This window comes from Muscardinus avellanarius, assembly GCF_963383645.1.
Source record: "Muscardinus avellanarius genome assembly, chromosome: 6".
NCBI classification, from domain to species: domain Eukaryota; kingdom Metazoa; phylum Chordata; class Mammalia; order Rodentia; family Gliridae; genus Muscardinus; species Muscardinus avellanarius.
This window is the reverse complement of record NC_137791.1, coordinates 83,707,205-83,721,406: the sequence shown is the minus strand read 5'-3', so window position 1 is coordinate 83,721,406 and position 14,202 is coordinate 83,707,205. Positions and strand designations below refer to the sequence as shown.

Sequence of the window (14,202 nt, the reverse complement as noted above, 5' to 3'; positions counted from 1 at the left end):
GTGTGGGCACTGTGAGGTCTGACTGTGAGGCCAAGAACAAAGGCTCCAGGAATGGCAGGAAGATGCCTCTAACCATCCCCCCTGCCCCAGGCCCATGAATTTACTTGTCCTGTCCTGGTGTCAAGCTCACCAATTGCTCTTCCTCCCCCATAATGTCCCATAAAAGCAATAAAACAAACAAACAAAAAAACAAACAAAAAACTAAAATAAAACAAAAATACCCTAGCTTGTAAGGAAGGAGACTTTTCTGACTCTCGTGGGCCTTTCTCCCATCATTTCCTCTTCCCAGTCTTTACTCCAAATAAGACCTGTTCTGATCTATTGAGCTGTGTGTCACTTTGTCCCTGTATTTTCTAATAAGGAATATCTGTCAATTTAAGAAACAGCATAAACTCTTTCTTTAATATAATGTTAATTGGGGGTACTGTAGGATCTTTCCCTAAGGCAGATTGAAAACAAGTTCTGACCACTTCAATCCCACTTGTAGTCTATGGCAGGCTTATTATAGATCACACAGAGTCCTTTTTGTGCTGGTGAACAGGATTACAAGAGGAAGCATATAAGTGATCATGGCATGTGAGGCCAACCACATTCTACAGAGGATCAGCTACTTTAAACAGATGCTATCAAAACCACTTTTATCTTTTTATATGGTCTTGAGAGTTGTGACTTGGTTTTTTGTTTTGTTTTTTCTTCTTTCTTTCTTTCTTTCTTTCTTTCTTTCTTTCTTTCTTTCTTTCTTTCTTTTTTTTTTTTTTTGCGGTACTGGGGATTTAAACCAGGGTGTTTTACCTTCGAGCTATACTCCAAGCCCTATTTATTTTTCTTTATTTTGAAACAGGGTCCCACCAAGTAGCTCAGGCTGGCCACGAATCTGTGATCCCCCTGTCTCAGCCTCCCAAGTACTGGGATTACAAGTGTTCACCACCACGCTCGGCTTGTGATTTGGTTTTGAACACAATTTTATATTCAACGTCTAGAATACTCATTAAATCACATATAGAGGTTTAAGAAATCTTTGTTAGCAGGGTATGGTAATGCACAATTGTAATCCCATTACTTGGGAGGCTGACATAGGAAGATCACAGGTTTGAGGCCAACTTCAGCAATTTAGCAAGGCCCTCTGCAACTCGGTGAGGCAGTTTTAAAATAAAAATAAGAAGGGAGTGTAGCTCAGATATAAGTTTGTATCCCACTATGATGTATGAATACAATGCACCAATTAAAAAAAATAAAATAAAATACCACTGGGTTTAATCCCCAGTACCACACACAGAAAAGGGAAAGGAAGAAAGAAGGAAACAAAGAAAGAAAGAAAGAAAGAAAGAAAGAAAGAAAGAAAGAAAGGGAGGGAAAGGAAGAAATGTGTGTTAGATTAATGGATAAGTGATTTTGTTAATTGCTACCTAGAATGCTCTAGGTCAGTAATAGCCAGTAAAATTTGCTGTGAGAATGGAAATGCTCTATAGCTGCTGGCCAGAGTGGTAGCCACTAGTCACATTATGGCTATTTGGGGTTTGAAAATAATTAGTATAGCTCAGGAAATTAATTTTTTTATTTTATCTAATTTGAATTAATTTAAATCTAAATATCCTTATCTAGGTAATAGCCACTATATTGGAGAGGCAGTTTTTAGTGTTTACTGATACTCTGCAACTCTCTTTTCTCTACTCTGCCACTGTTAGTGGGCTTAGCCATTCGGCCTCAGATGAATTTATAAACCCCCTTTTCAAGTGGTATCTACTTAAGCATTCTGAAGATATCAAATAGATATTCTTGGTGCAATCTGCAGGATATGGGAATTTTACAAATAAAGTAAGTATGTGTGTGTGTGTGTGTGTGTGTGTATGTGTGTGTGTGTGTAAATATGTATGAATTATTCATCTGCAGTAGTTTCATCTTCAAATGGCATTCTTCCTTCAACTTCTTTTAACTGGGTTCAATTTCGAAATAATTTTAATTTAGTTAGGATTGTATAGATATGAGTATGGTCATAATAGATTTTTTTTAGCATTTTCAATATATTGGCATTATAAAAAAAAGAATCCATTCATCTGTTGATGAACACCTAGGTTGTTCCATATTTTGGCTCTTGCAAATTGTGCTGCTATGAACATGAGTATGCATATGTTACCTTAGTTCTCTGATTGCAGCCCCTTCAGAAAGATACCCAGTAGTGGTATAATTGGATCCCATGGTGGATCCATTCCCAGTTTTCTAAGGAATCTCCACACTGATCTCCATAGCAGCTGAACTACTTTGCACTCCCAACAGTGTAAAAGAGTTCCTCTTTCTCCACATCCTCACCAGCATTTGTTGTTATTTGATTCCTTTATGCTTGCCACTCTGATTGGGGTTAGGTGGAATCTCAGTGTAGTTTTGATTTGTATCTCCCTGATGGCTAGTGATGTTGAACATTTTTTATGTATCTACTGGCCATTTGTATCTCTTCTTTTGTGAAGTGTCTCATTCTATTTCCCATTTCTTGATTGGGTTATTTGTTTTTCTAGTGTAGAGTCTTTTGAGTTCTTTGTATATTCTGGATATTAGCCCTCTATCAGAGGGGTAGCTGGTAAAGATCTTCTCCCATTCTATAGACTTTCTCTTTAGGTTCTTGATGATTTCCTAAGAGGAGCAGAAATGTTTTACTTTGATACTATCCCACTTATTAATTCTTGTTTTAATTTCCTGCCCTTTGGATGTCTTGTGGAATTTACTACCTGTGCTTATACGTTGGAGTGTTGAACCTATGCCCACCTCTAATAGCTTTATGTCATTAGTAAGAAGATGGAAAGACCTGGAGAATATTGTGTTAAGTGAGATTAGCCAAGCACAGAAGAGAAGGAACATATGTTTTCTCAAATCTGCCCAAACTAGAGACTATTAGGATACCACAGGGACTCCAGATAATGGAGGGGGAACTTCAGCAAAGTCAGAAAGGAAGGGTAAAGGAGGAAGAAGGCTGAGGTTTATTAATGGAAAAGCTACATTCGACTATGTGTATACACGAGAATATAACATTGTTAACCTGGACACTCAGTATTGAGAGGGAGGGAAAAGGGAAGCAGGGTGGGGGTACACCAAGTACTGTGTGAGTATATGCCATTGTCCACATGATACACATTATGATGTGAAACTATAGTGCACCAATGAAAAGTAAAATAAAATGGTAAAAAAGAGGAGACAAATATTTCCAAACTCAATCAAGAAAATTCTGCCTGCATGATTTTTAATAGTGACTTTTTCTTTGTAGCTATTCACCTAATTGTAGTGGTCCTTTTTCCTCAGGGGACATTTGACAATGTCTGGAGTCATTTTTGCCATTTACCACTTGCAATGGTAAGTTAAGCATCCTACAATGCATGGGCAGTCTTTCCACTGCTACCCCCAACAAAAAATCATCTGTGATAAGATTTCAGTAGAAAAAATGTTGAGAAACTCTATAGTATAGTGATGATTTAAAAAAAATGTGTTTGTTACCATAACTATATTTTAATGTATACAACATAACATAAAGTATGGTAAGAGAATTTTACTTGAGATAAAGCCCCAAAGAAAACATTAACACAGAAGCTTTTTTTTATTAACTTAGTTAATTGTACAAGGAGAGGAGAAACACTTAGGTGTACAGAATAAATTTGAGTTTTAATACTAATCTATAGCCATGTACAGTACTGTGAAGCATGCAATTAAATACATATAAAATGACAATTTTATCATAAGCTATTCTAAGAATGCTTTCTTATCTTAATATTTTCTATAAATAGAATTCTTCCAAAAATGCCTAAATGCCTGCCAGCTTTAACTGTAAATTTAAATACTACAAAAAAGGCCTTTACAAAAATCTTATCAAATTGTCATTGGCTATTTTAGCTTCTCATGAGAGTTATAAATGTCTAATTTGTATTGATTTCTACTCTGAAAATCCCTTAATTGTTGTAAGGTTGGTCAAAATAAAAATATTTAAGTAAAGCACATTAAAAATAATGAAGCACAGGTGAAAAGTAAATTTACACAAAGATTGGAACTTCTCTCATTTAAAAAGATAGAGCTGGCCAGGCGTGGTGGCGCACGCTTGTAATCCCTGCGCTTGGGAGGCTGAGACAGGAGGATCTCACGGGTTGGAAGCCAGCCTCAGCTACTTAGTGAGGCTCTCAGCAACTTAGTGAGACCCTGTTTCCAAATAAAGTATAAAATAGTTCTGGGAGTGTAGCCCAGAGGTAGAAAGCCTCTGGGTTCCACCCCTAGTACCACATATACACAAAAAAAGATAGAGCTGAAAGTAGCCCCTTCTCTTTGAATTCTTGCCTCTCTAAATTTCAAATGAATAAAAATGCCAAAAGACTTTGTCTTTAATTTCTGAGTACTGAAAGGCATTTTTATATAGTTTGGAGGAAAATTCTGTACTAGTAATATTTATAATTCTTCAGCTACCTGGTATAAAATTTTATTCATTGTTTCAAAAATACACATCAGTATAATTGTTTAAAGAAATTAAAACCTGCATCATTAGATGTAAATATAAATATCAACTTATTTTCAAGTTTTAAAGGAAGGTTAAATGCACATCTGAGGGCTAAAGGGGATAGGCTCACATTAGGGCGCTCTCTCTCTCTCTCTCTCTCTCTCTCTCTCTCTCTCTCTCTCTCTGTCTCCTTTCTTTCTTTCCTTTCTCCTTTTTTTTTTATGGTACTGGGTATTGAACCTTGTGCATTCTAATCAAGCATTCTGCCACTGAGCAACACCCACAGCCCAGTGCCATCTTGTAAGTCCTAGTTTCATGTCTGGTGCTCCATCATTTATGTTAGTTTTGGCCAAAACTAATTATTTATCCAGTCAGTAGACAACTAATTAACTAGGACCTATTTGATGAAGACAAAAACTGTAGGACTATCAGGAAAGAGAGCCATACTCTGTCAGAAAAAAAAAATAGAGAGAATGCCTTGCCAGTTGCTACTTATCTGATTAAACTGCCAATTACTTTAAAATAAATAATATGTGTACAGACAAAAAGATTATCAAGGAGGTAATCAGAAATATTTTGCAGGAGTGGGAGATCTTGTGGATACTGCTGACAGTATCTTCTGTGCTCATGGTCAGCAAAATATTTCAAATAATGTGAAAGAAAGTCAGCCTTCTTCATGTTCGAGGGGAAGGTCATCAGACCACACTTATCTGCATCTTGAACTCTGTGACAGTACACACAGCAACAAACACTAAACAACATTTTCTAGAAACCACATATGCTGTTTACAGTTTGAATGTAGAGGTAGTTATTACATTAGATGTTAGTTTTAGATTTAATCCAGTCCCGATAATGAGTCACTCTGGTATAAATTCCAGGCTTATTTTCTTTTCCACAGCCTATTCCCCAGCTTACTATCCCAACAAGGTACCAAATGTTTCTATTCCGTGCAACAACCAGAGGTCCTCCAGAATCACCCTGGAGGAAAAGGAAAAAATATGATCAATGGATAGATAAAAGACAGTCAGAAATGAAATTTCATTGGCATGATATTATCTAGTAAATTAATAGAGTTGAAATATGTAAAACTAATTTATCTTGCTTACCATTGGTATTTATAAAATAATATTAATCTTTGTTAATGCCTTTAGCTGGAATGTCATGTGATTAAGACTAAGTATTTAGTTTTGCATTTGTAAAACTTTTAATTTTTCTTTCTCTAAACAGACACCACAATCTAAACTTAAGTCTGGTCAACTAATTCCTATTTATATCATATTGTTTATATGATGACTTCAAAACAACCAACATGTTACCTCCTCCATGAAGCCTTTCCTAACTTTGTTAAATAGAAGTAATTTCTTCAAATTAGAAATTTTATTGTGTTCCACTCACATTAATTGATAGGAAACTGTCCTGGATATTGTATCAAATGTGCATTATTTATTACTGAAAGATTTTGCTTCCAAATTGCAGTGGAATCTCTAGCCCCAATGAACTAGTTTAAATCATAAGTACTTTCCTGTTACCTTTAACCCAAGGTTTGGCCATAGGTTCCAGGTGACACTGGCCCTGGAAGGTGCTGGAATTAAATGTAGACACATAAAATAACAAATATTTATCATTGCATCTTTCTGTTTATTTGCTTAAAGAAGGTAAATTTCTGGGGGATGCTAAATTTTTGTATGAAAAGGGAATGGCAAACCAAATAAGTTTTGAAACATATGTTAGATCAAGGAATTTAAATTTATCTTTTAGCCAGGCATGGTGGTGCATGCCTATAGTACCAGTACTGGGTAGACTGATACAGAAGGATCACAGGTTCAAGGCCAGCCTCAGCAACTTAGTGAGACCCTCAGTAATGCAGTGAGACCCTGTTTTAAAATAAAAATAAATAACTAAATAAGGCCTGGAAATGTAGTTCAGCATTCACCTCTGTGTTCAATCCCCAGTACCACAGTAAATTAATTAATTAATTAATTAATTAATTAAAATAAACAAAATTATATTTAAGCAATGGAACAACTGTCATGTGAACACCTATGACAAATTTTTGTGATAATGGAGATTAAACCCAGAGCCATTCTACCACCAAGGTACAACCCCCAGCCCTTTTTATTTTTATTTTGAAACAGTGTCTCCCTAGGTTCCGGAGTCTCACTACTTGCTGAGTCTCACTACTCGCTGATACTCTTCTCAAACCCGTGATTCTCCTGTCTCAATACTACCAAGTACTGGTATTATAAGCATATGCCACCATAACCAGCTACAAGAGTTTTAAATAAGAGATATTATTTTGTTTGAAGCAGCAAGGAGTTTTAGCGTTCTGTGTGTTTAGTTCCTTTCCCTTCATTTTCTTCCATTCTTCCGGGTTCCCTTCAGTATTTGATGCAGAGTGTGAAAATCTTGGTCTACCCAAAGCCACCCTCTCCAGCTCCTTATTTAGATTCAAGCCCACATCCTTATTTAGGTTCTCATTCTTTTACCAGGCTAATATTGGAAGGAAGCAAGGGATATGAACCAATAAAGAAGACATTTGCTCCTATCAAGATTTCTTTCTGGTTTATTTCTCCAAGTCATGTGATCCAGTTGTATTTTAAACTGCTATATGGTGCACATATTTTTTAAAAGGGCCCCATTAAGGCCCAAAAGGGACTTAACTCTCAAAATGAACTTGGTTGTGGCTCACACATATGTAATGTACAAGTGTAATCTCCTAGCACACAGAAGAGTGGTGATACACCCAGCGTATCAGGGGCAGTACAGAGGAACCAGGGACAAGGTACAAAGTCCTGGCCTAACAGTCAACATGCAGACTAATGCCTGCTGACCAGGAGCATCTTAACAACCACCTCCAGTCCCTAGCAACCTAAGGACTCTAATTGTCAGCACCTCAGACTAAAATCCCACATCTTCTGCCAAGAAGCCTTTGTACCTGGCCATTCCAACTACCAATAATGAGGCTGAACTCTGTCTCATCCAGCTATTCTGGCAGCCATCAGGCAATCCCTTGGTTCTGGTTTAGCACTAATTAGGGTCAGGGCTGACCTGGATCTGAGACCCTGATATGGCAAGTTGAGCTCCATAGTAAATGGACTGCTCAATCTGCTGTCCAGATTGTACCAGTCTACCCATTCTCTCTCTCTCTCTGCCCCAAAATATTCCAAGTTGGTATGTAATATTATAATGGTATGAATTGTTAAAGAAAGAAAAACCTGTCTTGGAAATGATTGCAATAAACATTCTGAAAAGACTGAGACTGCTTTTGGTTGTTTTTTAAATAATCTAAGTCTGCTCAGAACAACCACCATCTTGTTTCTCCTTCTTGGGAAGTAAAATGAGTGGAAGGATACCTTGTATTAATAGGAATAAATATAGATTAATAAATATTTTATCAATTCAAAATAGTGTAATTCTATATGAATGTACATTATTGAAAGTCAAAGGTTTAGGTGTAAGTCAAAACTTTGTTGGCCACGAAGATACCAACAGATATATCTCACAGTGGCATGCAGTTAGTAGAGATTAGATACCTGTTATTTATGACTGTGACCTGAAGCATTATTAGCATGGATTTTGTTATAGTTAGATATAAAATGTTCTCTAAAAAGGTCATTTATTAATATTCAGGGTTGATATAGTTGAGTCATGAGGGTTGTAATCCTAACAGTGGATACATTTATTGTAATGGATTCATCTGGGTATGACTTGAGAGGTTCGTCTCTAGAAAATTGACCTTAGTGATTATATATTGTTCCTCCCCATACTCTGTTTTGCTTCTGCCCTCCATGATATGAGGAGCAGGGTCCATGTGCTCTCTCTCCCTCTCTCCACTTCCCACCTCCATGCCCTGAGATCCACTGTCCCTGACCTCACATGAACTGAACCCAAAACCATAAGAAAATAAATCTTTCCTCTAAGTTATGTGGTCAGGTCTTTAGATTATGGCTGTGAGAATGCTGACCAGAACAGATTTCTTGATTGGCTTCTACTATCTGTTTTCATTACTTTTCTTTAATAAAACTTCTAATTTGCAACCGACGGCTATTTTTTAGATGGTTCTGATCAGTAAAGTGCTAAATGAAGAATGTGTTTTATGGTTTTTCCACTTCCTCTTTTCCACTCTCTTCTCTCCTCTACAATTTACTTTTATGGAATCATGTGATGTGACATTGGTTTATGGTCAGTAAGGCCATCCAGACTCAACATATATTTTTGTAGATTTGAATCTTTTCTTACCTCACAGGCATCTCGTTTTCCTGTCAAGAACCCAGCACATATCATCCCTGATGATACAGCACCACCATATACATTGACTTGATTACATACATCATTACTTATGATCTCTACTTCAACTTGTCGCAGAGTATTGGGAAAGGGACCTAAACACAAGAAAGATAGATGATGAATTTCCACCCAATTGTTCACACAAAATAGATCTGTTATTATTTGAGTATTAATTTGAGCAACAACTCAGAACAATTCTATTCTTGAGGATAGATATGAGTTTGAACGCTATTGCACAACTTAAGAACTATGTAACCTTGGGAAAGTTACTAAAGATCATTTTATATAGGTAAGATATATACTTACCTATATAAAAGAAAAATAATGACAGTCTAATTTTATGTGAGTTAAAATAAATAAGATTAGTTATGATACCCCATATTCAGTTCTCAATAAATGGAAGTTATTAAAATAAATTATAGTGATTAGGCTTATAAATATAAAGTCTTCATGGTCTTAAAGCTGCACTTTAGTGTTATTAATGAATAATGAGAAAGAGATTTTATGAGGAGATCTAGGTTTCTAGGGATTTTGTAAGGAATTTCAGGATAAAGAAATAAAATTCTCTGTTTCAAAACTGGTAAATCCATTCTCTTAAGTTAGGACATCTTGCTGAAAAACTTAAGTCTAACTTCAACTTCTCTGTAGTTCTTAGAGATTATTGAGAGTCTGGGGAATGTCTTTTCCCTTTTTCATTTGTTGCATTGGGAGTAAAACCCAGAGGCATTCTACCTCAGAGCTATATCACAGCTCTATTTTTAATTTTTTTCTAAATTTGGAAATAAGGTCTTGCTAAATTGCAGAAAGACTTGTTAAACTGCTGAGGCTGGCTTCAAGCCTGAAGAATTTCTGTCTCAGCCTTCCAAGTACTAGGATTACAATCATGCACTACCACACCTAGCTTAATGCATTTTTTTTACTTCGGTCATATTTTTAAGTATGAAAGGGTCATCGACCACTTGCTCTTCTCTCCATCTCTGATTCTGCTTGAAATGTTACCCAGGAGAGATTCTGTTTACCATTCTATAGATTTTTACATTATTTATTTGTATAAGTGCCTGAGCAATATTATCCAGCATTATTTAAATTTATATCTATAATGACACTGCAGATTTTTAGATATTTCCAGTATTTAATCAACTGTATTCCAAATACTTGTAATTTCTGTGTACCAACGTTAATTTTAGCTGATTGGTGTAGGATAATCATTTTAAATTGCATATGATTATAAGTTTTAACATCAGCTTCAAAAATATCAGTTCAAGTGCTTACAAATATAACAAACTATTTTGTGTTATCAATTATTCAAGGCAGAAACTCTCAATAAAAGAAATATTTTCAGTTTTAGAAAATACAGGGTAAGAAGATTTTCTAACTAGAATGACTAGATAAATAGAAGGAGGTTAGAAAAGAAAATCTAGGTAATTTTTGTCTCATTTTTAAAATATAGAAAGAAACCATATCAAATATTTATTAGTTAACCTTAGCTTGGTCTCTTGAAAGTTAATAAAATAAATTAATGAAAATAATGCTATTTTTAAAAGTATGCATGTTTAGCTGGGTTTGGTGTATGCTTGTAATCCCAGTGCTTGTGAGACTGAGACGGGAGGATCACAGTTTGTGGCCAGTCTCAGCTACTCAGTGAGGACCTCCTCAACTTAGTGAGACCCTGTTTCAAAAATAAACAATAAAAATTTCCTCTGGGGGTGTGGCTCAGAGGTAGAAAGCCCCTGGGTTTAATCCCCACTACCAAAACTAAAAAGTATGCATGTTCTTAGAGTACATAGCTAACGCACTGCAGAGTAGGCTGCACACTATTGAACATTGAAGAATTTATGATGAAATCTCAAATTATTTCTGACTGCTACTTTGAGATGAGGAAGTATGAAGTTGAGTTAGATGTAGAGGAAGAGAAATGGTGCTACTTGAGTAGCTGATGGTTTCCATTTCTGCTCTGATTAGGAAGTGGCTTTAAGCCTCAAAGGGTTAATTCTCCTTCCTCCTCCTCACCATTTCTTATAGAACAATGCAGGTGACCCAGAGAGGAGAAAAAATAACTCTCAGGTTATAACTATAGTATGCCAGCCTGGATTCAATGTTAGGATTTTCAAGTGCATATTGGAAGAAAGCATATTTCTAAAAATTAAACAGTAAAGACCACAGATCAAAGCCATACTTTGAGTAATATGCAAATAAGATACAAATTTAAATTATGAACTTAGAATAAGAATCAGGAATCTAAGGACAGATTAAATCATCTCTGAAAAGTCCTAACAAGAAACACAAATAGTAAAGACTTACATTAACATATAAAAGTCTGTTTGCAGCCTACTGTGTATTATTAAGTGGAGTAAAATGGCACACGTATCAACTTTATAAAGTCTAAGACTAGAAAACGGCTTTATAGATACATGGATCAGAAGGTCTTCATTTCATATTTAGCACCAAGTAAAGTTATTCATATTCCTTGCTTGAGACTATTTTTTTTCTTTTGAGTTACTGAGGATTGAACCCAGGGACATTCTACCTCTGAGATGCATCCCCAGCCATTTTTATTTTATTATTTGGAAACAGGATATCACTAAGTTGTTGACAGCCTTAATAAATTGTTGAGGCTGGCTTCGAACATGTGATCCTCCTGCCTCAGCCTCCCAAATACTGGGATTACAAGTGTGCACAGCCTTACTTGAGACTATTTCTGTTTAGTTGCATGACACATTCCAGAAAGTCTCTCTCATTACTAGTGTTTGAAGATAATTTGCTTCATGAATCATGTAGTCATAGGAGAATCTTTACAATGAAAGATGGCAATTGGAGGTAAAATGTCATGTGAAAAGATATACTTTGACCATTTTAAAAAACATTTCTAGCAGGTTTCTAAAATAGTCCACAAAATGAGGAACATAAATATAGGAACAGTGTATTAGCAATAGTTATAGCCAAATTTTTCAAATTCATCATATCTATTTTTGTTTTGTTTCTTTTTTGTATTTGTCATGAGATATCTTTATGTTATCTCTTAGATGTCTTGATTTTGCATTTTGTTTTATATTTTCACTCAACTAGAGGATAGGTTCGTATTTTTTGCTTTATTGCTTTTGCTCAAATACTCACCATTTGCTTTCAATGCTCCCCACCCAGTGACAAACACTCTACTGTTAGGTAAGACTTCAAAAGCAGCATCTGGGAGACAGACTCTGTGCACATCTTCAGAAAACAGGACCGGGGTGGAAAGCTTCACCACAGCGATGTCACTGTCATGCTTGTGGGCAGCATAGTTTTCATGAACAATGATTAACTGTACATTTCTTCTCATCAGTGGAGGGCTTAATGTTGTTCCAAAACTGGCTATCCATAGTTTGGGGTTTTTGTAACTGAAGACAAATTGAAATGAACACAGTGAATTACTCTGTGATCTAAAGTTGACAGGACTTTGGATAACATGGGATGTTAGTGTGGGAAGAGCACCTTTTCTAAGGTATCATTTGACTGGGACCTTCCCACCAGCTTATTTTACATGTCTTCCCTGGAACAGCTTTGTTTTCAATTAGTTGATAACATTTTGATGTAGATTAATTAAATTACTCTCCTTGAGAAGAGTTTGTATTTCTTAAGGAAACAATAGATTATTGCCATTTTATTATACAATAGTAAAGATTAATTGAAGAAAATATTAACATGTATCAGTCATATTTACCTACATATATTTACAAAGATACATATGTACACTCATATTTATGCACATTTATATGAATATATGTGTGGCTTGAAGAGAAGGAGAGGAAAGAAGAGGGGGGAAAGATAAATACACACAAAGATCAAATATGTACTTTAATGTATTTATATATTATTTATTCATGCTTCCTTTTCATTCAGTATTCTATCTAGAATAGTTTTCCATTAAATTAAATTAATTAATTTATTTATTTTTTGTGTCACTGGGGATAGAACCCTTCTACCTCTGGACTACACTCCCAGACCTATTTTTTATATTTTATTTGGAAACAGGGTCTCTTAAGCCAGCGAGGCTGGCTTCAAACCTGTGCGATCCTCCTGTCTCCGCCTCCAGAGTGCGGGGATTACAAGCGTGCACCACCACGCCCGGCACTTTATTTTATATTTATTTATTTATTTATTTATTTATTTATTTATTTATTTATTTTTGGTGGTACTGGGGGTAAAACCCAGAGGCTTTCTACCTCCGGGCTATACTCCCAGATCTATTTTATACTTTATTTGGAAACAGGGTCTCAAAGTTGCTGAGAGCCTCACTAAGTAGCTGAGGCTGGCTTCGAACCTGTGCAATGCTCCTGTCTCAGCCTCCCACTAGCTGGGTTTAAGAGTGTGTGCCACCACGCCCGGCTAGTTTTCCATTTTATAAGAATTTATGTGAACTAGGGTTATTGTATCTTTTCACTATCTCCAAGGGTTCTATATGTTAAATCTTTAAAAATCATACAAAGAGTTAAAGTACATAATCAAGGATATTCATGGCGGATGATCAGATATAAATTGAAGGTTGGAATACCATTGCTAGAGTTTAAAACATGCCCTATACTAGGAAAACTGGTGATTGTGTTTAATTTTTGACAATACTGTCTTGTTCTTCGTTAAATTGAGATTACTTAAGAATATACTTCGAGCCGGGCATGGTGGCGCATGCTTGTAATCACAGCATTCAGGAGGCTGAGACTGGAAAATCCCGGTTCACAGACAGCCTCAGCTACTTAGTGAGGGCCTCCTCAACTTAGATTCTGATTCAAAGTAAAAAAAAAAAAAAGTGCAGGGGGTATAAGTTGGAAGTCTTATGCCCCTGGGCTCCATCCCCAGAACTGTAATAATAATAATAATAATAATAATAATAATAATAATAATAATAATATACATTCAGATGGAGCTGAAGATAGTCTCTAGTTTTTTTCTGACACTCTTCAATAATTATTGAATAACTCACTATTCCTATGGATAACATGAATGCCACTGAGTAGCCTATGCTGTTCATAAAGGAAATGAATAAGAGGTAAGAAGTATTTTCTATGAGTGAAGAAAGGTGAAACTGGGTATAACTGAAGTAGAGCTTGACGACTTACGTGTCAAAACAGTGAGCTGCAGTCAGGAGCCACTGGTCGCTGATCAAAGATGCTCCACAGAAGTGAATGCCATCTATCTGCAGGCTGGCTTGCCATGGCCAATCAGCTTTATTTGCAATTTGACCATCAGCAATTCTTTCCATGGATGGATACTCCTTCCCTAAACCACAACCTGTTATAAAGAAATGAGATGGCTAATTCTACGGAGTTATGTGTCTAAGTGTGTTTGGTACATAAAAATGGAACATTTTTAGATCTTGTCTTGAAAATTCATTCAAATTGATGTGTATAATAATGATTATTCACATTAAATGTGATCATTTCTATTTTAACAAACTATAAAATTATTTAACACTTCCT

General features: G+C 35.8%; 2 protein-coding genes across 2 annotated transcripts in view; both read right to left on the bottom strand.

Annotated features, from left to right (window-relative positions):
* Nucleotides 1–2,196, bottom strand: part of TMPRSS11A (transmembrane serine protease 11A) — a gene marked incomplete at both ends in the record, with an annotated part of 54,058 nt that extends 51,862 nt beyond the window's left edge. Inside the window, one exon of the mRNA XM_080697234.1 lies at nucleotides 2,135–2,196. Within this exon, the coding sequence (XP_080553360.1) occupies nucleotides 2,135–2,196 (62 nt within the window). The remainder of the gene's footprint in view (nucleotides 1–2,134) is intronic.
* Nucleotides 2,197–5,281: 3,085 nt separating this feature from the next.
* LOC308264102 (transmembrane protease serine 11G-like) overlaps nucleotides 5,282–14,202 on the bottom strand; it is a gene marked incomplete at both ends in the record, with an annotated part of 35,144 nt that continues 26,223 nt past the window's right edge. The window contains 4 exons of the mRNA XM_080697233.1: nucleotides 5,282–5,443; nucleotides 8,705–8,847; nucleotides 11,867–12,126; nucleotides 13,843–14,014. Coding sequence (XP_080553359.1) covers nucleotides 5,282–5,443; nucleotides 8,705–8,847; nucleotides 11,867–12,126; nucleotides 13,843–14,014 — 737 coding nt within the window. The remainder of the gene's footprint in view (nucleotides 5,444–8,704; nucleotides 8,848–11,866; nucleotides 12,127–13,842; nucleotides 14,015–14,202) is intronic.